The 24904-nt window shown below is 40.6% G+C and overlaps 1 protein-coding gene and 1 long non-coding RNA gene across 2 annotated transcripts in view; one reads left to right on the top strand and one right to left on the bottom strand.

Moving 5' to 3' along the window:
- The window catches only part of PCOLCE2 (procollagen C-endopeptidase enhancer 2), a 65074-nt gene extending 51198 nt beyond the window's left edge, over positions 1-13876 (bottom strand). The window contains exons 1-2 of the mRNA XM_031678647.2: positions 13332-13876; positions 12259-12367 (exon numbers count right to left, since the gene is read on the bottom strand). Coding sequence (XP_031534507.1) covers positions 12259-12367; positions 13332-13432 — 210 coding nt within the window. The 5' untranslated portion in view covers positions 13433-13876. The remainder of the gene's footprint in view (positions 1-12258; positions 12368-13331) is intronic.
- On the top strand, positions 104-7107 carry LOC140695687 (uncharacterized). Its single transcript, XR_012071478.1, has 3 exons — positions 104-266; positions 1797-1912; positions 6976-7107. It is a non-coding gene; the product is annotated as an uncharacterized lncRNA (long non-coding RNA).
- Positions 13877-24904: the final 11028 nt, after the last annotated feature.

Genomic DNA, 24904 nt, shown 5'->3' on the forward strand with positions numbered 1-24904 from the left:
TTTCAAGAACCATCAGTGGAGAGATGTGTTGCATCATCCAGGTTTCAGCTCAAGTGTCACATCACCTGCATCAATCTGCATCACTTTGTTTTATTGTCTTCATAGTACTTATTCCCACCCTGCTCTCTGTGATCTATTTTACTGTCTCTCTTCCCCTCTGGAAAGTAAACACCATCAGTGCAAGAACCTTCACTATTGTATCTCCAGAATACAAAACAGGGACTGACACATATTAAGCATTCACTAAATATTTCATGGATGAACTAGTAAGTTTTCTTTTTTTAGTATTTACCACGTGTTAAGCATCGTTTTTAGTACCATACGTGTGCTAATTTAATGCCCAAAGTGATCCTATGAGGCAGGGAGTATTACTAGCCGTATTTTATAGATGAGGAAGCTGGGGCATGGGAAGGTTAACAAACTCAGGTTCACACAGCTAGTAAGTCATTGTTTTGGTAATTTGTTGTTGCATAACATACAACCCCCAAATTTGGTGGCTTAAATCAGCAATGTTCTCTTATTGCTTATGGTTCTGTGGGTTCACTGGTCTCAGGTTGGTGGTTCTTGCTTGAATTATCTCATGCTGTTATGAACTAGGGCTTGAGTCATCCCAAGGCTTGACTGGGCTAGTCCTCCAAGATGACTTCTCCACTCACAGGCCTGGCACCGCAGCTGGGAAGGCTGAACAGCTGGGGACTGTCAGAGCATCCTTCTCTCTCTCCATGAAGCCTCACTACATGGCCAGCTTGGGCTTCCTCACAGCATGGTGGTCCTTACATGGCAGCTAGCTTCCCCTAGAATTCACATTTTAAGAGACTAAGGCAAAGCTTTAAGATTTCACATGCCCTCGCCTGGAAGTCATGCAGTGTCATGTCCGCCCCATCCTATTTTCCCACAGGGCCAGCCCAGATTCCATGTTTGGCAGTACTGGGAAAAGGTGTGAATTCCAGGAAGTGTGGGTAGTTAGGGTCATCTTTGGAGACTCACCACCACAATAGTGGAGCTGGTCTTTGAACCCAGGCAGTCTGGCTCAAGAAATTACATTCTTAACTATGTATCATGGGGTGTCTCTATTAGGAATAAACAAATAAATGCACTACTTCATTTGTGTAACTAGTGGGGGCTACTCTGATGATTTGAGGTTCCAAAGGTGAATTAAAGTCTCCATCTCTAAAGACAGAAAATTATTTGTAATTTTTAACTGACAAGGCTTTCTGTGCCTCTAAACAGCCTAGTTTTCAAAGTTAAGGGGCAGCTCGGTTGGTGCTGGGTGGGAGGTGGCCAGCTGAGGGCACAAGGCTCGAGGAGAATTAGGGAAGTTTTGGAAGACTTTCTGTGGACAAAGTCTTATGAAAGACCATATTTTAAGTGAAGAAAGGGCATAGTGAGCAGGAATGAGTATTTCCAATGGGAACTAGCCATGCCCCAAAGGGATTACCATCCAGCTTGAAATGTGTTGGCTTGCAGTCAAGTTCTACACAAACACCACACTTTTATGCCTTATTACATCCCTGGAAGAGAGGTTGAAAAAAAAAAAAACATTTATTGAGTCCTTGCTTGCATCAAGCAGTGTGCCAAGGGCCTTTCATCAGTCCTCACCTTACCCTTACAAGGCAGGTCTGGCTGTGACAACCACCTTCGGAAAGTTCTGGAAACTGCATCACATACCTAGTAAACGGCTCAGTACAATGGCTTGTATTTCAGTACAACTTGCCAATGTCCATTCTTCTAGTCACTGAGTAATGCCACACGTACGGCCCTCCACCATGAACCCTCTCACCCTGTGCTACTATTAGGCATTTCCAGGACATCTCCCTGACTCATGGATGCCTCCTACCTCGCCAAGCCCTGTTCTGGGACGTGGTTTTCCAATCATTGCTGTCTCTGTGTCCAACCCAACACCTGATCTCTGGTAGGTACCTTAAAAATAGTTTTAATGAATTATGATTTCTTCACAGAAGGTCGGTCATAGCCCAGAGCTTTTACAAAGTCTGTGTTAGACTCGTCTCAGACTCCATTCATTCATTCCCAGGAGCAGTAAGCAGTGCCACAAATCTCCACCGGCTTCCCTGTGTTTCTTATCAGCCTGGTCCAGAGAATAGCCCATTTGTGACTAAAATGTCCCTTCCTCCACACTTTGGGAAACACTGTTTTATTATATGTTGTGCTCAGGAGCGTCTTGGTGGGGGAGGTGGTGAAAGAGGTGATATTTAGTGGCGGGGCTTGAGCAGCTTTGACTGCAACTCCCCACATCTCTGTGGGTGTTCCATTTATTTTTAGATATTTATGTTGGTTTTCCAGAGACTTGCCACATTGACTCTTATGATCTAACAAATAATATATCTGAAGAAAACATTTGTATTCTCCCAAGTTCCGAGAGTAAGAAATTCAAGAGTACCCCAAAAGCACCACTGCCACTGTCGATAAAAAGTTGCTAAATTATAAGGTGCAGGTGTGTAAGCTGAAGGTCATGGTTGCATTTTTCATAGCATCAAGCATCAATGAGCCACAGAGATTACACAGAGATTACACTTGACTGTGCAAGGAACAAGGGCGAGCAGCCATTCATGGTAACATTTTCCAAAACCTAAAAGCAGGACCATGTGAAAGTTTAAAAAAAAGAGAGAGAGTCTTAGAATTAGGAGCCCTCTAAATGCTTCTCTGGTCTCCAGCATAAAGCAGCCAACACATGAGAACATGCTCTGTTGTTTTTGCTTTTGTTTTTTTCTGTCAATACCTGATGCCTTGTAGGAATTTGCAAATTTATGGAACAATCAAATCTGCCCATAATTTCACATCATAAATTAAACTCTGGAGATGCGAAAAGAATGTGAAAATAATTCCACCAGTCTTTTTGAAAACAAATTCTTTCCAATCATTTCTGGGTGTTCTACTTCTGTCAAATGCTTTCTCATTACACTGCTTTTTAATAGAAGGGTTTTAAATATGTTATCTTTGCGCTCTATTATTACAGCAATGTTTCAGGAAAAAATGACTTTTTTGTCATTAGTGTATTACTAAAGAGAATCTCTTTCAGGAAAAAAAGAAACACGCAACGAAGGCTTCATTTTCACGGTTTCTCATTTTCTTCTCTAGTCATTAAGCCCTTTCTAAGGGTGCCTTAGCCCAGCACTAAAAACACAAGCAGTACAAATAAGTACATTAATAAAATATCAAGCTTTCAATCAATAAAAACATAGTCGATTTCCATGTGAGAGAGCAAAGAAAAACAAAACAAAAACAAACAACAGAGGCCCTTAAAAGCAAACAGGAAACTAAGCAAATTTAGAAAAATTGAACTGAGGCCCCAGTGGGAAAACATCACCTACTTGCTTATTTATTTAGGATTTATATTCTCCCTGCTTCCCAGAAAGATTTAAGGCAGCAAGGAAAATGTTTTAATTCTTCCAGTATCTTATCAGTTGAAACCTAGCTGGGACAGTTTAAGTATCATAAGAATCAAAGTTTCTGAATTAGACTCCCTTCACTAAAAAACAAATAAAAAAACAGCTATAGTGTTCTTTTCCCATTTACACAGTCCTCAAGCGTGGGTATACAGACATTCTCTGTTAATTACACTCATCTTTACTAAGGAATCAGATGTAAATAATATTAAGTCAGGTATTGGATTAAATTACTATTCATGCAGCTGAAATAATGAAGCCCAGTCCAACAAATGTATATGTACACCTTAAAAACCCATAGTTAAAGACTTAAGGAATTTAAGCCTCCATATAATTTTAAATCCTATGTGTAGCTTAAAGCCAGGAATTGTGTGTGTAAAGCCAAAATTCCATTCCCGTATCTATCCTGCTGTGGTAATGCCAGGCAAATAATACAGTAATTTTAGAACACTTTGCCATACTCTTCGGTATAATTAAGTGATTTAAATGTTGACTTCCCGTCTAAATTCACTATTTGTTTTCTCAAATTACATACCTAGCACTAATCTTACTGGAGCATCACTATATGCTTCAATTTTCACACAACCCCATGCCCCCACCACCACTGACTTTGCTTTTCATGAAGCCATTTGAAGGTTATTGGGAAGACATAAATCCCAATCACCTTTTTAATGTATCATTTCTCTAAATGTGAACGCCATTGACATTTAATCAGGCTTTTGGTGGATGGATTCAGTATGACGACTTTAACATACATTAGCAACAAAATCACCCCCAAGGCAATCGTATAGGAATGCCTTTACATAAGCAGTAGGTGTATTTGGAAATATCAAGGTGTGTGTTGTAAAACAGCCCTGTGCTGTTAAATGAAGGACCCAGTAACAACCTGTCAAGTCTTAGAGTAGCACAGATACAAAATGGGTCATACCATCTTTTACACCACGTGAGGTAATCACTATTTTCATTTAAATAATCTAAGACCTTCAATAATTTTTAAAATGTCAATAAGCCTTATTCCACATTATCAATACTTACAACTACTTACAGTAAGCAGCATAATTATTTACACAACATAATTGCTATTGATTTTCCGGTCTAACTACTCCCTGGCAGATCATAAGCTCCCGAAGGACAGAAACTGTGCCTTGCCTTTTTACCCTCAGGACTCAAACCAATGCTTGGTATACAGCAGATGCTCAATAAGCACTGAGTGAATATTTATTTGCTAAATAGGTGCATAAAGGGTGAGGGTATAGCTCAGTGGTAGAGTGCCTGCCCAGCATGCACAAGATCCTGGGTTCAATCCCCAGTACCTGTGTTTAAAAAAAATAAGTAAATAAATAAATAAACCTAATTACCCCCACTAAAGAAAAGTAAAAAAAAAAAAAAAAAAAAAAAGATAGGTGCGTGATGGCGCATTTCTGTCACCCAGTCTTTTCACTCCATTTGCACGGATGACGGTATCAGGCAGCATACAAGTTCTTTAGGCCTCAGCTTCCCCATTTGTGAAAAGGACATCCGAACATGTATCCACTGACATCACAGAATTGGATGTAAATGAGACAAAATGATAACTATATTTTTGAAGGGATGCTGAAAACCATGCTATTATTCTTGATCTGCAACTATATAATAATTGGTATATTTAATTCCAGCTGAATAGAAAACAATGAGTAGTTATCAAAGTGACAGTATGTGCATGATCGTCTACATGTGACAAGTTATGCTTTTCTCCTTTTGCGTGAATTAGTTAAATAAGGAAAAATTCGCCACAAACTCTCAGCTTCAATGGGATTGCTATAATCATGCTCCCACTTCTGGCCTGGGTCTGTGACTTTCTGATCTTCCCACATTATTTACTTCAGAGTTAAAGGAAACTCTGATACCACATTTTAAACTGCTCAAACGTTTGCTGGATTTTCCCAAACCAGATTTCTGCCGAAAATAATAACTGATCTGCTTTCTAATTTCACTACCTTGAAACATTTTTCGAAAATAAAGCAGCAATATAAATAATAAATAAACACCTTGTAATTTCGATGATGATTTATAACAACAGGACCACACACATGAATTATCCCATTTGTAGACACTGTTCTGTAAATTATGCTCAGGCTTTAAGTCTAAGAATAAAATCCTCCTCACTGGCATCTGCACACCAATGGCTGGTCCTGTTCGATAATAACAGCAATTCAGAGGCAATATTTAGTTTCAACTTCAGGAACCAATTTAAAATAACAATTCCTACATACCTATTCGAGGAGAGTTCCCAGAAAGTTCTAGGCTTCAAGTTTCCTCTGATTTGCATAGCTGCCATAAACAGAAGTTCAGCTGGTTCCACTTAGCTGGCCATACCCTAGGCAGCCCAAGTCAGACTCTGACAGCGTTGCTTTCACAAGGTATTATTTTGCTACTGATGCCTCTTTTTCTTTTCAAATTGTGTCAAATCATCAATGTGAATCTCTAATTCTACTATGGAATTATAAAATGAGTAAGCTATGGATGAAAAGATCAAGGAACAGAAGTATTGGTGACTTGCCAAGTTTGCAATGAGTTTCATTTCCTGTTGCCTGGCTTGACACAGGAGAGTTCCTAGCTCTCATCCTTCAGTTAGGGTGACTTTTGCCTCAGCCCCATCATGTTGTCCTTCCCAGTCTGCTTAGAAGACCAGCCACCATTTTCCAAAGAATAATACACCCAGTAGCTGTCAAATTAGACTCAACTCCTGCCCACCCCCAGCGTAGGCAGACTAAGCAGTTTATCCTGATGCCCCTTAGGTGACAGTCCCGAAAATCAGCTCTTAACAGGAAATTAAGAAACCCTCAACTGCATCACTGATTACAAAATACTTAACCATTTCTTGACCCTCAAATTCTCTGAGCTGAACTCATACATTTTTGAGAGCACACTCAGCAAAATTAACTAGTAAGACCTAAGACCAGCTGAGGTCACCAAGAGTCAGTGGCTGCAAAGATAAAGCTGAGTTGACAGGCTCGAGTTCCAGTCACAGCTTCAACTCCACGCAGAACAAGTGTGAGCTTCCCCGTTTGCAAAGCAGGAGTATAAATGAGCAGCGTGGAGCACCTGCGTCCTCAACAGGCCTTTACATGAGTGAGATTAACCTCACGATTTTTCTAGAACAGCACTGTCCAAATGAAACTTCTTGTGAGAATGAAAATATTCATATTACATTATAATATATTATATGGATATTATATATATATATATATACACACACACATATGTATATATATACATATATATATATATATATCCGATATGGTGGCCACTGTCTACACGTGGACACTGAGCATTTGGCATATGGCCAGTGAGACTGAGGGACTGGATTTTTAATTTTCAACTTAATCTTGATTAGTTTAAATTTAAACAGCCAACGTTGATAGTGTGTTTAGACAGTGCAGCTGTCCAAGAAATAGCAATGAAAATGTTAAAGTACTGTAATGTAAGGACACATCCAAATTTAAATCTCGATGTCCGTTCTCTATCAGAAAGTCTACTACGAAGGGCTGGAAAGTTTGGTGGTAACAACTAGCCTTCTCCCTTCTCGCAGTGAACTGATGTTAACATCGGACTCTCCCCAGTCCCTCCCACGAGATAGACACAGTTTGATGAAGACAATTTGGTGATGAAAGCCACCTTGCTGGGACACATCTCCAGCCTGGAAGAATGGACTGTGAGCAGATGAGCGGTGAGAGGCAGGGTGTTTCTAGTTACAGGAATTTGAGTTTGAGGGCTACTCTGAAACTCTTCCATCTAGAGGGGCCTCTATGATACTGAGTTACCAGTGGGAATGCTATTCTTGGTTTACTGATGGCGGGAGCTGGGAAATGGACAGGATCCACGGGCTTCAGGAAAGCCTTTAAGAGACTGCGTTGGATGAGGCCACTGCAGGGCACAGCCCTGTCTGGAGCAGCTGTCAAGAAAGTCCAGAGCCTGGTGCATCCGGCCTCTCGCCTGGTGCCACGACACCCGAGCTGCATTCAGAACTCCTAAGACAACTGCTTTAGGCAGAGGAGTCCACATTTCTTCATCTCCTTTGTTACCCCCTTGTCCATCCTACCATCTTCTCACCCCTGGGTACCACGGAGCTTCCCAATAGGCCTCCCTGCTTCCACTCTTAATTCCCCACAATTCATCTTCCACAAGGCAGCCAGGATGATCTTTTAAAATCAGATAATCTCACTCCTTTGTTTAAGATTCTCCAGTGGCTTCCTACTCAAAATAAAATTCAGACTCTTCGCTGTGGCCCACAGGACGCTGCTCACCTTTTTTTCACTTCTCCTCCCGTCCCCCAACTTGCTTATGCTGTTCCAGCCACACTGACCTCCCGGCTGCTCTTCATACAATCAAACTTCTTTACACTTCAGGGCCTTTGCACTTTCTGGTCCCACTGCCTAAAATGCTCTTCCCCGGACTTTCACTTGGCTGGCTCCTTGTCATTCAGGCCTCAGCTTAAATGTCACCTCCTCAGAGTGGCCTTTCCTGACCACCTCATCCACAGCTACTTCTATCCACCACTATATTATGGTTTCAGGGTTTTTTTTTTTTTTACAAATTTCTTAAGGTATATTTAACATATTATAAAACTCTCCCATTGTAAGTGCACAACTGGATGATCTCTAGTGAGTATACCAAGTTGCACAACCAGCACCATAGGTCAGTTTTAGACCATTTCCATCCTCTCAAGATCCCTAGTGACCATGAACTGTTAACCCCCATACCTAGCCCCACAACCACCAATCTACCTTGTCTCTATAGATTTGCCTTTTCTGAACATTCTGTGTAAGGGAATGATACTATTATTATATAATATCCCACTGCTCTGTTTTATTTTTAAAATACATTATTGTGATAAAATATACATAAAATTTCCCACTTTTGCCATTTTTATGTGTACAGTTCAGTGTCGTTAAGTTCATTCACATTGTAGTGCAACCATCACCACCATCCATCTCCAGAACATTCTCATCTTTCTCAACGGAAACTCTGTGTCCATTAAATACTAACTCCCAGTCCTCTACCCTCACCAGCCTCTAGAAACTACCATTCTACTTTCTGTCTCTCTGATTTTGACTACTCTAGGTGCCTCATGTTGATAGAATCAGACAATATTTGTCCTTTTGTGGACTGGCTTATTTCATTTGGCATAACGTCTTCAAGGTTCATCCATGTTGTAGAATGTGTCAGAATTTCCTTACTTTTTAAAGCTGAATAATGTTCCTTTGTATACTACATTTCCCTCTCTTTTTCTTTTGGTATATCACATTTTGTTTGTCCATTCATCTGTGGATGGGTAGACACTTGGGTTGCTTCCACCTTTTGGCTATTGTGAATAATGCTGCCATGAACGTGGACATATAAAGATCTGATCAAATCCCAGCTTTCACTTCTTTTGAGTATACATCCAGAAGTCGAATTTCTGGGTAATATGGAAATTCTATGTTTAATTTCTTGAGAAAGTGTCATACTGTTTTCCACAGCAGCTGCACCATTTTACACTCTTTCCAGCAATGCACAAGGGTTCTAATTACTCCACATTTTTGTCAACAGGTGTTATTTTCTGGGTTGTTGTCTTTTATAGTAGCTATCGTAATGGACACAAAGTGGTATTGATTTTTATTTTCAGAAATCATTTATCACTATTTGATATTTCCTTGATTACTCATTTGTTTAAACATTAATTGCCTGTCTCTCTAAACTAGAATGCTAGCTGCATGAGAGCAAAGAGCTTGGCTGCCTTGTTCACCGTAACTCCAATAGCACCCAACGCCCAGCCCATGTTTGTTGAATGAATAACAGATCTTAAGGCTACAAGCTTCTACAAGCTTTAACTCTACCAGTTTTCCTCCTTTTATCAACCAGAGGATCTCCAGGAGCTGAGGAGCTCCCTTCTGCTACTAACAAACCACAAAGAACTGGGAAGATTTTTACCAGCGATTCAGTGTTATTCCTTATAAAATACAAAGGAATGACTGTATTGTCAAACTGAGACCTTGAGAGCACCCAGGGCCTTTCTGAACATTCTGCTGAGGCTATAATTATAACCAGGAGAATGTGGTGGGCTCCTCTGGAAGTTGTTGGGAGCTACTCATATGCAAACATAAAAGAGGCAGCCCCTTGAAATAGAATCAACTTAATCGGCTAAGAGTGAGAACCATAAAGCTTTTCACTAGAAAAGCAAATTATGCAGTCTTTTCTTCTGCATTACCTATGCTTTCTAAAAATACATATTTTTCAAAAAAGGCTGGCATCTGTTACTCAACTTTTGAGCATGAGGTCAGGCAGCCTGGGCAAACCACAAATAAATATGTCACAGAGACTGCTTGTCGTCTGCTTGTTTTCCCTTCTTTCCACAGTTGATAGAAGACTTTTATTCAAAAGGAGACTTCTGAATTTTAGCGGAGCACAAGGATTGCGGACATGAAACGTTCATTTCAGGGCTTCTTTGCAGCTAGAAGTGGCCATGTAACTAATAACCAGCCAATGAAACCAACATCGAGATGCATGTAATTCTGTACAGCGTCCTTAAAGGGAGGATTTATGCCCTTCTTGTCTTCCTGTTTGTTGGCTAGAACATGAACCTGATGGCTGGAACTTGTGCACACATCTGAGTGGACAGTGAGTGCCTAGTGGTCTGAAGCTGCAGCACCAACCCTGGGTTGCCTACCTCCAGATTCCTTCACCGGAGAGAGAACCAAGCTTCTGTCTGAGCCACTGTTACTCTGGATCTCTGTCACTAGGAGCCCACCTAGTCCCAACTCACACAGAACCTCTCCAGTGAGACCACAGGAGAACCCAAGCACAGAAGTAAGTTTTCCTAGATATACATGACATAACTGATTGTTCCATGAAAGTCCGAGTCACTTTAAGTTGATGCTGAGCCCAGTTTAGCCGATGTAAGGGGGCGGCAGTGAGCTGCCATATTGCTCGCAGGTCAGAAGGAAAGACAAGTCAATGCCAGCAACAATGGTTAACAGTGGTAGCTAATGTTTAGTGAGCACTTATTATATCCCAGGCGTTCAGCCAAAGGGCTGTATATGTACTATCTCACTTTATCTTCCCTGAGATCTGGGAGGGGAGGTATAGCTCACTGGTAGAGCTCATGCTTAGCATGCACAACGTCCTGGGTTCAATCCCTAGTACCTCCATTAAAGAAAATAAAATTAAAAACAAAAAAAAATCCTGAGTTTTAAAGAAGATAAATCCTGGTTGCACAACTTATGAGTGATGGAATGAGTGCCCACTGGCCTCACCTTTCCATTGTATTCATACGGAAGCATCATTACATTTCCCCTCCCCCACACATAAGAATGGGGTAGTCAGGCCTCTCCCAGGGCACACCTTTCTTTTCCCAAGGAAAACTTTCACTGGACACCCTCCCTCTTACCAAAGTTTGTTTCCACACTAACAACGCCCACAATACCCAAAACACTTGGCTAACCATGAATTCCCACTTGTTAGGCACATGATGGCTCTCAGTCGTGAATTTCCTCGGGTCATTTTTAACTTATAGCCATTTCATTACAACGGAAACACAAATATAATATGAAAAACAAGGTACATGTATGTTTCAGAGCCTTACTTCACATTTATGCTAATACCAAGATTTCAAAGCTATTTTTTATGACCCATCCTCTCCTGGCCCCACGTGTTACAATATCATAACGAAATACTATGCAATGTGATATATCAATTCATCAGATAGCTGATTATTTTCTAGGAGACCATCAATGCCTCTAGGAGCCAGGTTCTACATCAGGGAGGCAAACCCCTCCTCTCTGCCTGTCAGATGACGTTCCTGGTGGGAAGACCTCATTGGTGAAATAGGTTTCACTTGACAGAAAGCTGGGACTTACCAAATGTTTGATCAAGTCCAATTTATATCATTGTTCTGGGCCTCAGCTTCTTCATCTATAACGGGGATAATACTACTACTTTCTAACAGTGATTTCAAAGATTCAGTGAAATCATGCTTGTTAACTACTTGAGACAGTACCTGGCACACAGTAAGTGCCCAATAAGAGGAACCTACTTTTACAAATCATTAATTCATGGGTGGCACAATCTGGATGAAGCTTTCAGGGAACCATTGTGTTCAATCACCAACTTCCGAACAATGAAGAAATGAAGAAGATAACAGTTGCTACAATGCTAAGTGGAAAGCGAACTCAGTCTAGCTGACTTACTCCAGACTATTTTTTTTAAAGCTGGCTGTCTCTAAATCTGACTTCTTATCTTGACTCCACATAATCCATGCCATTACTAACCAGCATGGCTATTTTATTCGTTTCTGTTTGATATTTCGACTTTTCTCCCCTAAGTTACTATTTTCTATTCTTAGATTGCCTTTGGTGGTGGTTTTAAGTCAGGGACACAAAGTGGGATTTTTTTCTTTTTCTTTTCCCACTTTTTCCCCCTAATGGATATAAAGTAGTCAGAGGTGATCACTACCTTTGATCTTCAGTCTCCCACTGGGAGACATTTATGCAAGGCACAGGCAGCAAATAGCTTCTAAGTCTTCCAGGGCAGGCCTTTGCCTGAAAATAGCTTTATTCTGAATCCATGAAACTCAACTGAGTCACACTGGGTTTTCAGAAACACATCTGCTTAAGAATTTATCCCTCCAAGCATTATCTTGAGCCCTTTCTAATCGCTAATGCAGGACACCATTAGTTCTATTAAAAACCTCCCAAATAGTTGAGGTAAATTCAACATTTCACTATTTCAGACATTTGCCCCCAACCCGAATTCTGACACCAGAGGGAAAAAGCAGCAGCCTTCCACTGTTTCCAATATTCACTTCTAGGAGAATACCCTTTTTAAAAATGCTTACTGTGATTTTCCAAGTACATTTGCTATTTGGAGGGTACACTCCAGGAAAACCTTCGCTGCCAATAAATCCAGACTCTCCAGTAAAAATGCCGCCACATGTGAAAACAGGTCTGGGAAAATAAAAGAGGAAAGGAAATTTAATCTGGGTGTTCTAATATTGATTATTAAGTGCCTGCATAATATAAGGGATTTTAAATACTTGCTGGCTCTTAGAATATTTAAATTATAGCCTGATGAAACATTCAGCCCAGCTGCCATCTGTCTCCAGCATAATAACACAAGATCCGTCTATCCATTTAACCAACCATTCATCCACTCATCCATCCATATGCAATCAAGTCCTCCAGGTAGTGGTATGCATCTTACAAGCAAATGGTAAACGGAAAATTTAACTGGGGTTGGGGGTGGGAGGTGAGGGGTTGTAAGAGAGAAGGTGAGAGCTAGGCTCTGTGGGTTCCATGGTTTTAAAGATAGACAATTAAATGGCTAATACAAAAAAAGTTTTAATGTCCTAGAGTTGAAGAGATGCTTAATTTTCCCCTTTTCTTAATTAAAATCGTTGGCCACTGGCAGAGCACCGCATTGAAAATGGAGGTTGACAGTGATGGGGGTGGAAGAGGAGATACCAAAGTTGGCCATCGAGTGGGTCCCCCAGCCCAGGTGCTGGGGCCATCCGGCAGCTCGGAGGTGGGCAAAGAGTTAACTTTCCGACGGTGGCTCCCCGGGCGCCCGGGCGCCCGCGCGACTCGAGTTTTTCCCTAGGCTTACGTTTCCGAGCAAAGCCTCTCCAGGGAGGAAAAACAGAAGTAAACCAAAGTTCACATATTTGAGCCCAGTGCTTCCCTCGCCTGCATAAACCTTCGGGGAGAGGAGACGCAGGGCAGGTTAAGGCTCCACCACGTGGTGGCGGGCCGGCGGAGCCAGCGGCGCAAAAGGGAGCCCCGCGGGCAGGCGCCGTCTTGAGGTCCCGGTCGCTCGTGGGTTCCCCGGCGCCCCGAAGCGGACTGAGTAAAGCAAAAGTAGCCGGCGAGGGAAAGGGAGGAAGGGAGGGAGCACTGGAGGGGGATGCGTTACCTCTCCTGGGGCTGCGGCTGCGGCTGCGGCTGCGGCCGCGAGGGCTGGACGGCGGCGGCCAGCAGCAGGCAGAGCGGGGCCCAGGCGCCCGCGCCCCTCATGGCGGGTGGAGACGCTCGGGGCTCGCCCCCGGACCCCGGCGCGCAGCCCGGAGCACGCGCGCTCCGCAGCGCCCAGGCTCACGCCCGGCGCGCCCGCACCCCGGCTCGCCCTCTCCCGCTCTCTCGCGCGCGCACCGCCGCGGGGCAGCCCAGGTACCCGGTGTGCGCGGCAAGCGGGGCCCGGGCGCTTTTCTAGGCGATTACGGTGCAGTCCGCCTCGCCGCTCAATTTCCCCCGAGGAGTTGCTCTGGCAGCCACAGGCCACTGCTGAATATCCCGTTTGTTCTCCGGCGACGAGAGGGGGCGGCTCCCAGGCGGGAGCCGCCTCCTCTCCTGGGGCGGGCGGGCGGCTCCTCCCTGGCACCCCGGGACCCGCAGCCCTAGTCACATCCCGCCGGCAGGGGCGGTGGGGAGAGGGATGAAAGCGAACCCCCTGCCGAGTGGTACCCAAATGGGACCCGGCTCCATGCTTTACAGATGATGGGGGGTGGGGTGGGGGGGCTGGAGGCAGGAGGTTGCCTTGATTTGCTCTGGGGAGTGTTTTTCCTTAGTTGCTTTTAAATAAAAAGTATTAGCGTTTGCTGGTTGCTGGAAAACCTAGGGAGTCTCCTTCAAACAGCCAGATCCAAGGAAAGTAGAAGAGAGATTCTATCATATTTTAACTCTTATTCTCTTAGTTTAAACACACACACAGAGCCTCAGTAGATTCTTTTCTGTTTTCACTGATGTGTGAGAATAGAGTTTCTGAGCGGCGCGGGGTTTTTAGAAATGAGTCTTCAGCCAGGCTATTTGTGAGTGAATTGTCATACTGTGTCAAATAATGAAGACAAAATCTAAATCATCAGATTTCCCCATCCCAAGTGTTTCTTTGCTGGCATCTCTGTTCTTAAAAGATCTTTTCCAACAATGTCTTTTTATGTAGTATTAATATTAAGATTTAGAGAGAATTTGTTTTTCTAAGAGCAATTGCACGCTTATGGAATCAAGGCTTTCCCTTATTTAATTAGTTTTAATTAATTTTAACTAAAATAAAATCAAGTATTTATCTTGGTAAGTATTTCCCAATAACCAGGGATTAATAGAAGAAATACAGGAACAGAATGGATTCCTCAAGATTTTCAATGATCACATCACCACGAGAGGGATATAGCTGCCTCATTTGTTGTCCCTCTAAAATTATTTTCACCATCCTAAGCAAATATATACATATTAATAAAATAGATATAAATATAAATATATATATAGCATTAAAATAGTACTTATCAAGACTTCATTTCTAATAATGAGCTTATAATGTTAAGAACATAAATACTCCCAGCAAGGAAATAAGCAAAAACTATATACAGGAGTGATCTCACTTTTAAGAGGGAGGGAATCCAGGAGTCAATAGTAGGAACCAGAATTTGCCTGTAGGGTTTAGATTTTCTTACTATTTTTGAAAAAATGAAGGAAAAAAACACGAAGAACTACAACTTTTAAAAAATTTTCTAAAAGCACCACACCCTGTATGACATTTAAAAATAAAAAATAAAAAGAATTACAGAATTTGGCAAACTGCATTATATCCTGAAACCTACACTCAATCCAATAAAAATTGTCTGAAAACAGCAAAGAGGAAAATAAATGATTGTTTACTTTGCACACATTTCAAGAATATGCTATCCAATAGCATAAGTGTTTTAGATGATATTTTATTAAAAAGTCATAACCTTAAATTATCAAGTGAAAATATTGCTCAATTCACTTTCTGGTAATGATCTGAAGTCATCATAGCCAGAAAATACTTCATTCTTAGGTCTAAGCTAAGTTTTCAAAATTTAAAATTAAAAAATAAAGTATTCAACAGGATAAGCGGACAGAAAACCATTTGAATATAAATGTGCAACAATTCTTTTCTTAATTTATAGACTGATGACTGTGTTTATATCCTCACTAAGAAGTTGGGGTTCCAACATTGATGGTCCTGTTGTTGTTGAGACATGCAGAAAGACACTAATGTTACCATGGAACTTTAAAAGTTTACTAAGACCTTAATATTTGCTCTTTTAGAAATACATATTAACTTAGAACTACAGTTCTGACCAAAATTATAATCTTTAAATGCCCTGAGAAGCTTAATGTGTTAAAATTGAGACAGAATCCAAGTGGATTCTGAACATTCATGTAAGGTCCATTTCTGTGAGACCAATTTCTGAACTTTAGTGATGCAGAGTTGGCATAATGGTAGGGCTCCACAGAACTCCAGGCACTTGGAAAGGGAAGAGGTGGAGAGGAAAGAAGCCCTGTGCATGCATCCTCAAAAAAACATCAGGGTAGTTAGTGAAATGATCTTTGTTGTCCAGAGTATCTATTATCCAGAATCTGCAGTTAACCAAGTTGCACAGAGAGTCACAGTCATAGTCATGGAAATTTGAAAATATTCACCAGTGAACTGAGCACTCATAAAATTAGACCCCAGTCAAATATACTTTGCTGCAGAATATTACACCTAGCTGGGCCCAGTATGTCAACATCTTTGTTGGTTAGTCCCTGGTCAAGTCATCAACCTTACAAACGTCTGAAAATGCAATGGAAATACAATGCACATTTAATCCATGATGCAGTACTGATCTCCTAAAAGATCCAGAATTTCATACGATGGATGTAAGTGATGCTGAAAGAAGTGAGGAATTGATGGGCTGTTTTTGGCAAATGAGGACCTGGATGAATTACTCCAGTGAACAACTGAAGGAAAAATGCTAAAGGTCACTGACCGAAAGTCCCTTTAAAGAAGAATGATTTTTAATGCAAAAAATATTAAAGAAAGCCCCATAGGAAAAATGAAGAATCCCTGTGCTGTTTTTTCAAAAATATTCTTCTGCATTAGAATGCTGTAAAGGTCAAAAGTGAAGGGAACCATGTATTTTGGTCAAATGCATTTTGGAGGGAAAATTATGCGAAAAAACCCCACATTTGATTCTTTCTTTGTTAATTATGAGAATTGGCAGATAGCGTCAAATCTAAAGGAAATTTTATTAAATATAAAATAAATTTGATTCAAAAATTTTCAGTTTCATTTTTTGAAGCTAAAACTGTAAGCAATTTTTCAATATCTGCTATGAAGATCTGGAACTGTTTTAAGTTAGTTTTAAGTGGCCTTTCCCAATACAATTAATCTCAGATATGGACAACCTCCAATTGTTTTGAAAGGCACCTGAGGAACACCCTAGACCCTCTTTCCTTAGATGGAGCTCTGAATCAGTCTTACGCGAGTGCATGTGGTAATGTTTATTTCATGTGCCTGTGTTGGCTGCAAGTGAGGCTAGAAACTCAACTCTTTGTAGAGGATAAGAGCCACCTGCTATAGAAATTTCCCCAAATATTAAAAGGCTACTCAGAAAATAATGGCAGGCCTAAGTATGATGGATGCCCATGACAAGGATACAAAATGATCAATTAGTCTCTTCGCTGAGGAAAACAGCTCCAAGGTGGTCTTTATGTCTAAGGGTCCAGAGATGACATAATGTATGCTGAGTAAAACCAACTCCACTCACCTGCCCACACTGGACAAAGAAGTCAGCAGCTTTTTGCTGTTTGGATGAAACTTTGTCCAGTGGAAATACTCCATGATAAATCATCATCATCATCCCTAACTTTTAATGAGTACTTATTATACACCAAGAACTCTGACATAAGTGCTCTACAGTAATGTCTCATTTAATTCTCTCAAAAACCCTGTGCAATAAGAGAGAGTATCACTATTTTACAGGTGAAGATTCCAAGATTTATAGAGGTTAACCACTAATCCAAAACCTGCGATGTGTAAATGAAATGCTTGGATTTGAACCCAGGCTCACTGGAAATTTCAAGCTCTTGATCAAAACTGCACACCCATCCAGCAGAGCCTCTCTTGGGACCCAGGAGTGCTCAGTGTACATGGAGATGGTGCAGGTAGTGGATGGATAGATGCTGTGCATCCACTTGGGACCACTGATCCCAGTCATTTCTCCTCCAGCCCATAAGGCATGTGACCAAGGACTGTCCAATCGGAAAGCTCTCCCAGGACTTTTCTACTGGAGGTATTGGGGGAAAGGGTCTCCTACCCTCTTTTTTCCCTGGAAGCAGCTTGTAAGCAAGTGTTACAGGACAGGAGGAGCAAGCCTGAGATGAATGCTTCACAGTAACAGGACGCCCAACTTCCACGTGAGGATAGCCCTACAAGAATTTGAAAAAGATTCTATTGAGAACCCGGATTCTACCATATAATATGGAGACTTGAACGTGTGAAAAGATGCAAGTGCTAATCAAAAAACTAATCTGATCCTAAAAAATTGATGGTAATAAGGGCCATGAAGTGAAGTGTATAATTAACAACACTGCCAGATCAAACCCAAACACTTGGAATTATTTTATTATGCTGATTTTTGGGGCTAAATCTTTGCCTATAAGAATGATTAGTATTAACTGTAGGTAAGAAATGTATTTTTATTTGTTAGATACACTCCGCATATTTAAATGAGCTCATGGTATAATCCCCATATTTCAATAACCTCAGTAGATTGATCCAGTTAGCATTTGGGTGCTCTTAGTAGCTCACTCATCTGGCTGTCTCACTGGGACTCAATGTTACTCCTAATCTTGAGTCCAGGCCAAGCTGGTAGTTGTCTTCAAGGAAAGTAATGCAATGGGGTCCCTTGCAGGAAGGGCTGGGACTCCAGAGATGAGAGGAACGCCGTGATGACTGCCCACTAACAAGGACCCAGGAGTCTGAACCAAGAAATGCCCAAGTACCAGAGGGTGTTAGCCCAGACCTCGTTATCCCAGATGACACTGGGGTCCCTCTTCCCTCCTCAGTGATTCTCAAAGCTCCGGGCAAGACTTTGCTGACAGCACCCAATGCTAACCAACGCCCAGCAATGAAAACTGCAGCTCTCTCTCAAGCTGTGTGGGTTTCCATCTTTGGTCACTGTCTCTTCTTCTTTTTGTTTTTTAAGTAAAAATTGTCCTGAGGATAAAGGAAATACATGCTTATTATATAAAATTGAGAAAATATTAAAAAGAGAAAGAAGAAAGTCACCATGAACTTTGCCACCCAAAGAGGACACTAGTGTCACTTTAGGTTCCCGTCCTTTCTGATGGGCTGCTTCTACTATTTAATTATATCTCAGGATTTGGGGAGTTTGTTTTAAATCCAAGCCCTTCTTTGATTTTGGGAAAGTTACCAATAAAGAAAATCAATGATAACGATTTTATAGTGTCAACGTTACTGCAGTGACAGGCTGAATATGACTTTCCCAGGAATGGTAGTGGATCTTTTTCTATTTTAACTCCATTCACAAGTAACTTCCTGCTTACTATTTGCTCTTCTAAACTGCTGTTTGGAGAAGCCAATTCTAATCACAGGCAGAGCTGACAAATCTACCTCAATTCAAAGAGTCTTTTATTTGTTCCTCAGGGAAAAGATTCACATTCCTTGCTCATTAAACATCTAGAATAAAATAATTTGAATTTCCAATATGAACCTGGTTTATTATGAGTTGCAAGATTGTTTAAGGGTTATTGCTTTTGGAAAAGTAAGATAACTACCTAAAAGGCATTATCCAAATAAATACTATATGCAAACAAAGTCATTAGAACCATGAGCCTTTTAGAACTATGAGCTTGAGTCATTAAGAGATTCTTTAGATTTCTATGAATTTGGTAGGTAGTTTTAAGCATTTCTGTAGAGTATTTGAGATTTAAGAATCAAAGAACAAAGGGGAGAGGATTGCTCAGTGGTCAAATGTCCCCCGAGCATGCACAAGTTCCTGGGTTCAGACCCCGGTACCGCCACTTAAAAAATAAGTAAATAAATTAACCTAATTACTTCTTCCCCTTTAAAAAAAAAAACTAAGGAATGAAAGTTAAATTAAAATTTAAGAATTTATCCAAAAACTTTTAATATAAAGAATATATAAATATAAAAATCATATGTAAAGAATTTATATGTAATTAATATATGTATATATAATATATAAAATTATGGGTATGAACACAGTTACACATCCACGCTATTAATAAACCTAGTTTAAAGTATGTGTCCTGAGTCCTTCACCCTCAGAGTTCTAAAAACGTTTTACAATCATGTAAATGCCTTTGAAATAATCCCAACAAAAACTTCATTTTTCCTAAGAAACAAGTCGAACTCCGAATACACATTTTTCCACTAAGATAATTGCAAAAGAAGATATGTGTGGAAAAATACCACTTTCAGTACATTTTAAATAAAGCCAAAATGCTGGAACATCACCACATATTTATTGTAGATATCAAATGGTGATTCATTTTAAAATTTAGCAGGAGACTTCTTTGACGGAGTTTAACAGGACTGCTGCTCCTGATACAGTCCAGAGCCTCTTCTCAGGGATTCTGCAATTGCCACTTCTTAACTGAGGGATGTTTGCCAGACGCCTGTGACAGGAGTAGCCTGGCCTGCTGTGCAGAACTAATTGCCCAAATGGGAAGTTGTAGCAACAAAAGTGCTGTGTCTGGGCCTGGAGCTGGCGATGATCTGTTTTCTCAATTGGGAATGTTTCCATTGGCTGTTCTAGAGGAGATTTTGTTGTTTGTTTCATTTTCTTTTACCTTTGTGGTATGTTTAGGTATTATTTGCATATACTGAGAATTCTGAGGAAAGGAAAGGGTATATGAATGTATGTGTGAAATACCTATTATTTCCCGCAGGTTATCATTTACGTCCATGTAGATGTGGATGTAGGTATGAACGTGTGCATGCATCTGTGTGTGTACACAGCCTCCCCAGACAGTGCCTCTCCAGACACTAACCAATTTTTACTTTTTGAAGTTCCCTTCTCTATATTCCAAACTGACCACGCTCTCTGTCTACATGTTTTTCCTTCTAATGCTACAGTTTGTTTTTTTTTAACATTCATGAAAGCTTGATCTGATTTTTAATCCCAGCTCACCCCAATCTTCCCTTCCTGCCTCCCTTCCTTTCATGAGTTTTTGACAGCCTGCTTCATGCTTTGTACCAACTGCTGCACCAGGCCCTGGAGATACGGTGTTCAGAACAGATCCAGGTTGTGTCCTCACAGTGGAGAATGCCCTTCAAGGTTATTTCTTTAAGTGGTTAATCGCATTCATTTTGCCTTGTGTTGGTTCAAGTCCTCTGGGAGGCAGACAGCAATACAGACTTCGATGTGCAAGAGATGTATTGGGAGAAACGAATGGGGAGGGTAAGGGGAAGAGGAGGCCTGAGTAGGTGGGGAGCCCCAGGCTGCAGTGCAGGTCTGGCACCTGGGAAAGGACTTAGAGAGGAAAGGGGAATTGGGTTGGAAGAACGTTACATGACAGTACAGCCTTGAGTAAAATAGCTCAGGCGGGGCAACGAGGAGCTGGAGCCAGGAGCCTGTGAGCGGAGACCTGTGTTGCCTAGGAACAGCCCGGCTCTAGTCCTCCCGCCGTGGGCTGGGAATAGCCTGGTGGCCTTGGCACGCATCCTGCTGTAGATCCCTAAGGTGCAGCAGCTGGAGGCTGCCAGCTCGTGATAGTTCGTTGTTGTTGTTGTTTTTAATTTTATTTTTTATCGAAGTGTAGTTGATTTACAATGTTAGTTTCAGGTGCACAGCAGAGAGGTTCAGTTATACATATACATGTATGTTTTTTTCAGATTCTTTTCCCTTATAGCTTATTACAAGAAACTGAATGTAGTTCCCTGTGCTACACAGTAGGTCCTTGTTTTCTTAATCTATTTTATATATAGTAGTGTGTATCTGTTAATCCCAGACTCCTAATTTATCCCTCCCCCACCTTGCCTCTTTGGTAAACATAGTTTGTTTTCTATGTCCGTGAGTCTAATTCTGGTTTGTAAATAAAATTTGTATCTTTTTTTAGATTCTACATATAAATGATACCATGTGATATTTGTCTTTGTCTGACTCACTTCACTTAATATGATAATCTCTAGGTCCATCCATGTTGCTGCAAATGGCAGCATTTCATTTCATTCTTTTTTATGGATATATACACATACCATATCTTCTTTATTCATTCATTTGTCTTTGTCTGACTCACTTCACTTAATATGATAATCTCTAGGTCCATCCATGTTGCTGCAAATGGCAGCATTTCATTTCATTCTTTTTTATGGATATATACACATACCATATCTTCTTTATTCATTCATCTGTCTATGGACATTTAGGTTGTTTCCATGTAAATAGTGCTGCTATGACAGTGCTGATCTAGATGGGTGATTAGATTTTAAATGAATTGTCCTGGTATTCAGACAGTCAAACAGCTTCTCACATGCAAATGGTTAAATGGTGCATTTGCCTTTAGCAAATACTTATAACCTCTCTCTTTGCTGTGAGAACTCCTCTCCCTGCTTTCCTTCCACCCTTGTCTTTCTTTCCTTTCCTTTGTTTATTCTTCTGCTGTCTAGTAAATATTCTCAACAGGTTTCGCCTGCTCCTCCTGCGTCTGGTGGTTAAGCCCAAAGGAAAAGCTTGACTTTAGATCAGTTAGAATTTCATAGTAACCAACTGGAGATTTGTACCTTTTCTCTTGGAAGTGAGCTTTCCTTCTAGGAGAAATTCAAGCTTTTCAAATTAAACAAAATCATATTATCTTAATTCCCAAGTAAACATTAAAAAATTATACGTTTTGTTTACCCAAGTAAACATAAAAAAGAGCTTACAAAAAAAGTGTATTAAAGTCAGGAAAAACAGCTTTATCTTTTCAGAGGGGAGAATTTTTAAAAAATCAATGACTTCTTTCTGAAGACATATTTCTAAAACTTTTTACAATGTGTAAAAATCTTACCAGCATTTTAAAGAAGTCAGAAATATTTTTATATTTACTTTGGTCAAATGTCACATAAGGTTTATTAATTAATTAATTAATTAATTAATTAATTAATTAATGGAGGTTCTAGGGATTGAACCCAGGGCCTCATGCACGCTAAGCAGGCACTCTATCACTAAGCTATACCCTCCCCAACCCCACACTAATTTTGAATGGAGTAATCTTTACACGAGTAAAATCATTCATTTATTTGATCAATTGTGCAGAATCTTATAGTGGTAGATCTAGATGTCACAAAAATGGAACTTTCTCTTCTCTTCTACAGCTGACAGTACCCCATCTCTCAAGCCCTCAATTTCAGAAAGCCTCATTTTACCTATTGAGTCTAAACCTAAGCCATTACCAGACTCTTCTCAGTTTATTCTGGGTAGTTACTCAGGCAGTTCAGTGGTCATCACTTCCCTTCTCTTCCTCTTCTTCAAGGGGTGATCTCATTCATTCATTCATCAAACAGTTAGTGAGCTGCTGTTTACCAGGAACTAGGCCCTAGGGATATGGTGGTAAATAAGACAAAGTCCTTGCTCTTATAGAGCATATGTTCCAGTGAGGAGGGAGGACAATGAGAAGGCAAACAAATAAATTCATGAAAAATATTAACTATAGTAAAAGCTCTAAAGAGAACTAAACAGCATGTTATGGGTGAGCAGAATCCTCACTCGTAGTACTTAAGCTGAGAAATGAATTATAAGAAAGAACTAGCCATGAAAAGGGGGAAAGAGAGCTTCAGGTGAAGGGAACAGCAAGCACAGACTCCAAGGTGAGGAGGAGCATGGCTTCTGGTCTCCGAAGGCTTCGATGGTCTCCAATACCCACTGAGGGGCGGTGCACCTCCTCCCTGACCCAGAGCAGCGCATCAGGCTGCCTCAGTAAGGAAGGGACTTGGGCAACTAGCAGCTTTTAGGGAAGAGAAATTTAATATGATCTTAGACTTCGACTACCACACAAGAGTAAACATTCTTCAATAAGCTTGTGCTCTTCTCCCCTTTTATTTTATATTCCTTGCATTGTTTATTTTTGACTTCTAGTAGAAAATAGAAATAATATTAGGAAAGTCTAGAGCTCGATATAACATAATTTGAAGTAAGAGCCCAGATGATGCTTTTTCTTTCACAGGAGCATCATCTTTCTTGCAGGACCACACTGGCCGATTGTCACTCGCCTCAGTCGAGCACCTGAACAAGACAATTATATATCCCAAAGTTGTTAGGAAATTCTTTATGCCAATGTGAGTTTTTAAAATATGTAATTAAAATAAATCTAATGTTCTCCCTATAGTCTTTATATTATTATTTATTCCTTGAGGCCGTGTCATCCATCTATCCATCCATCCATCTATATACACATCTGTACATCCATCTACCTTTTGGGCAGATTACACTGAACATCCAAGGGTGAGGTCCTTCTCCACTCAGTCCTCCTTTAACTCTTACTTCTCTTCCTTCCCTAAGAAACCATATAGCCCTTTGTCCATGCGGCAGTGTAGCACTTTTTGATGTTTAATACAGGCATTATCCATTCTGATCATTGCAGTGGTGGCAAGAATTAGAGCAGATGTTATTCCCATCTTGCTACAGGAAACCAAGGCCTGGAGTGTTGACATGTATGAGTGCTTCTATTCTCTGTTAAATATCCATCTGCTTAGTTTTAAAATTAATTTATCTTTTCTTGAAGTATAGTTGATATGCAATATTGTATTAGTTTTAGGTGTATAGCATAGTGACTCAGTATTTTTATAGATCATACTCCACTAAAAGTTATTACAAAATAATGCCTATAATTCTCTGTGCTGTACAATATATCCTTGTTGCTTGCCTAGTTTCTTACAAAGTTAAAATACACCTTTGCCCCAGAAACCCCACTCTTAGGTATTTTCTCAAGCAGAATAATAATGTATGTCCACACAAAGACTTACACGGGGAAGTATATTGTAGCTTTATTCTTAATAGCTATTAAGAATAGCTGAAGGGGCCCAGGTGTGCTGGATAAGCAAACTGCAGTTTATGCATTCATTGGAAAACTCCTCGGTCACAGAAAGGAATGGACCCCGGATATGTGCCAGAACATGAATGAATCTCAAAAACATTACGCTGAGCAGGAGAAGCCAGACGTAAAAGAGTACATATTATGATTCCATTTGTATGAAACCTTGTATCAAGCAAAACTAATCTGGAGTGGCAGAAAGCACCTCAGTGGTTGTCTGGGGCCAGAACAGGGATGGGTGGTGGGTGAGTATAGATTGCAGAGGGGCACAAGGGGACTTTCTGGGGTGGTGGGGATGTTCTATATCTCAATTGTGGTCGTGGTTTAACGGGTGTATGCTTTTGTCAAAACCCACTGAATTGTACACTTTAAATGGGCGCGTTTTATTGTATGCAATTTAAATCAATAAAAACAACTTACAAATACATATCTACCCATAAAGTGTAGATATACGTGTGTGTGTGAATAATTTTCCCCTCATCTGTATAAGAAGGGCTTTCGGGTTATAGGGAACAGTATAGAAGTCAGAAAGCTCCAAACAAGGAGTAAACTGTACCAAGAACGAAACTATGTCTTAGATTTGAGGATAACATGCAATGAGCTGGTAGAAATAGGTTCCAAGATATAGGCGTGAGGCCACTGCACAAA

The sequence above is a fragment of the Vicugna pacos genome, chromosome 1 (genome assembly GCF_048564905.1).
Source record: "Vicugna pacos chromosome 1, VicPac4, whole genome shotgun sequence".
Classification (NCBI taxonomy): Eukaryota; Metazoa; Chordata; class Mammalia; order Artiodactyla; family Camelidae; genus Vicugna; species Vicugna pacos.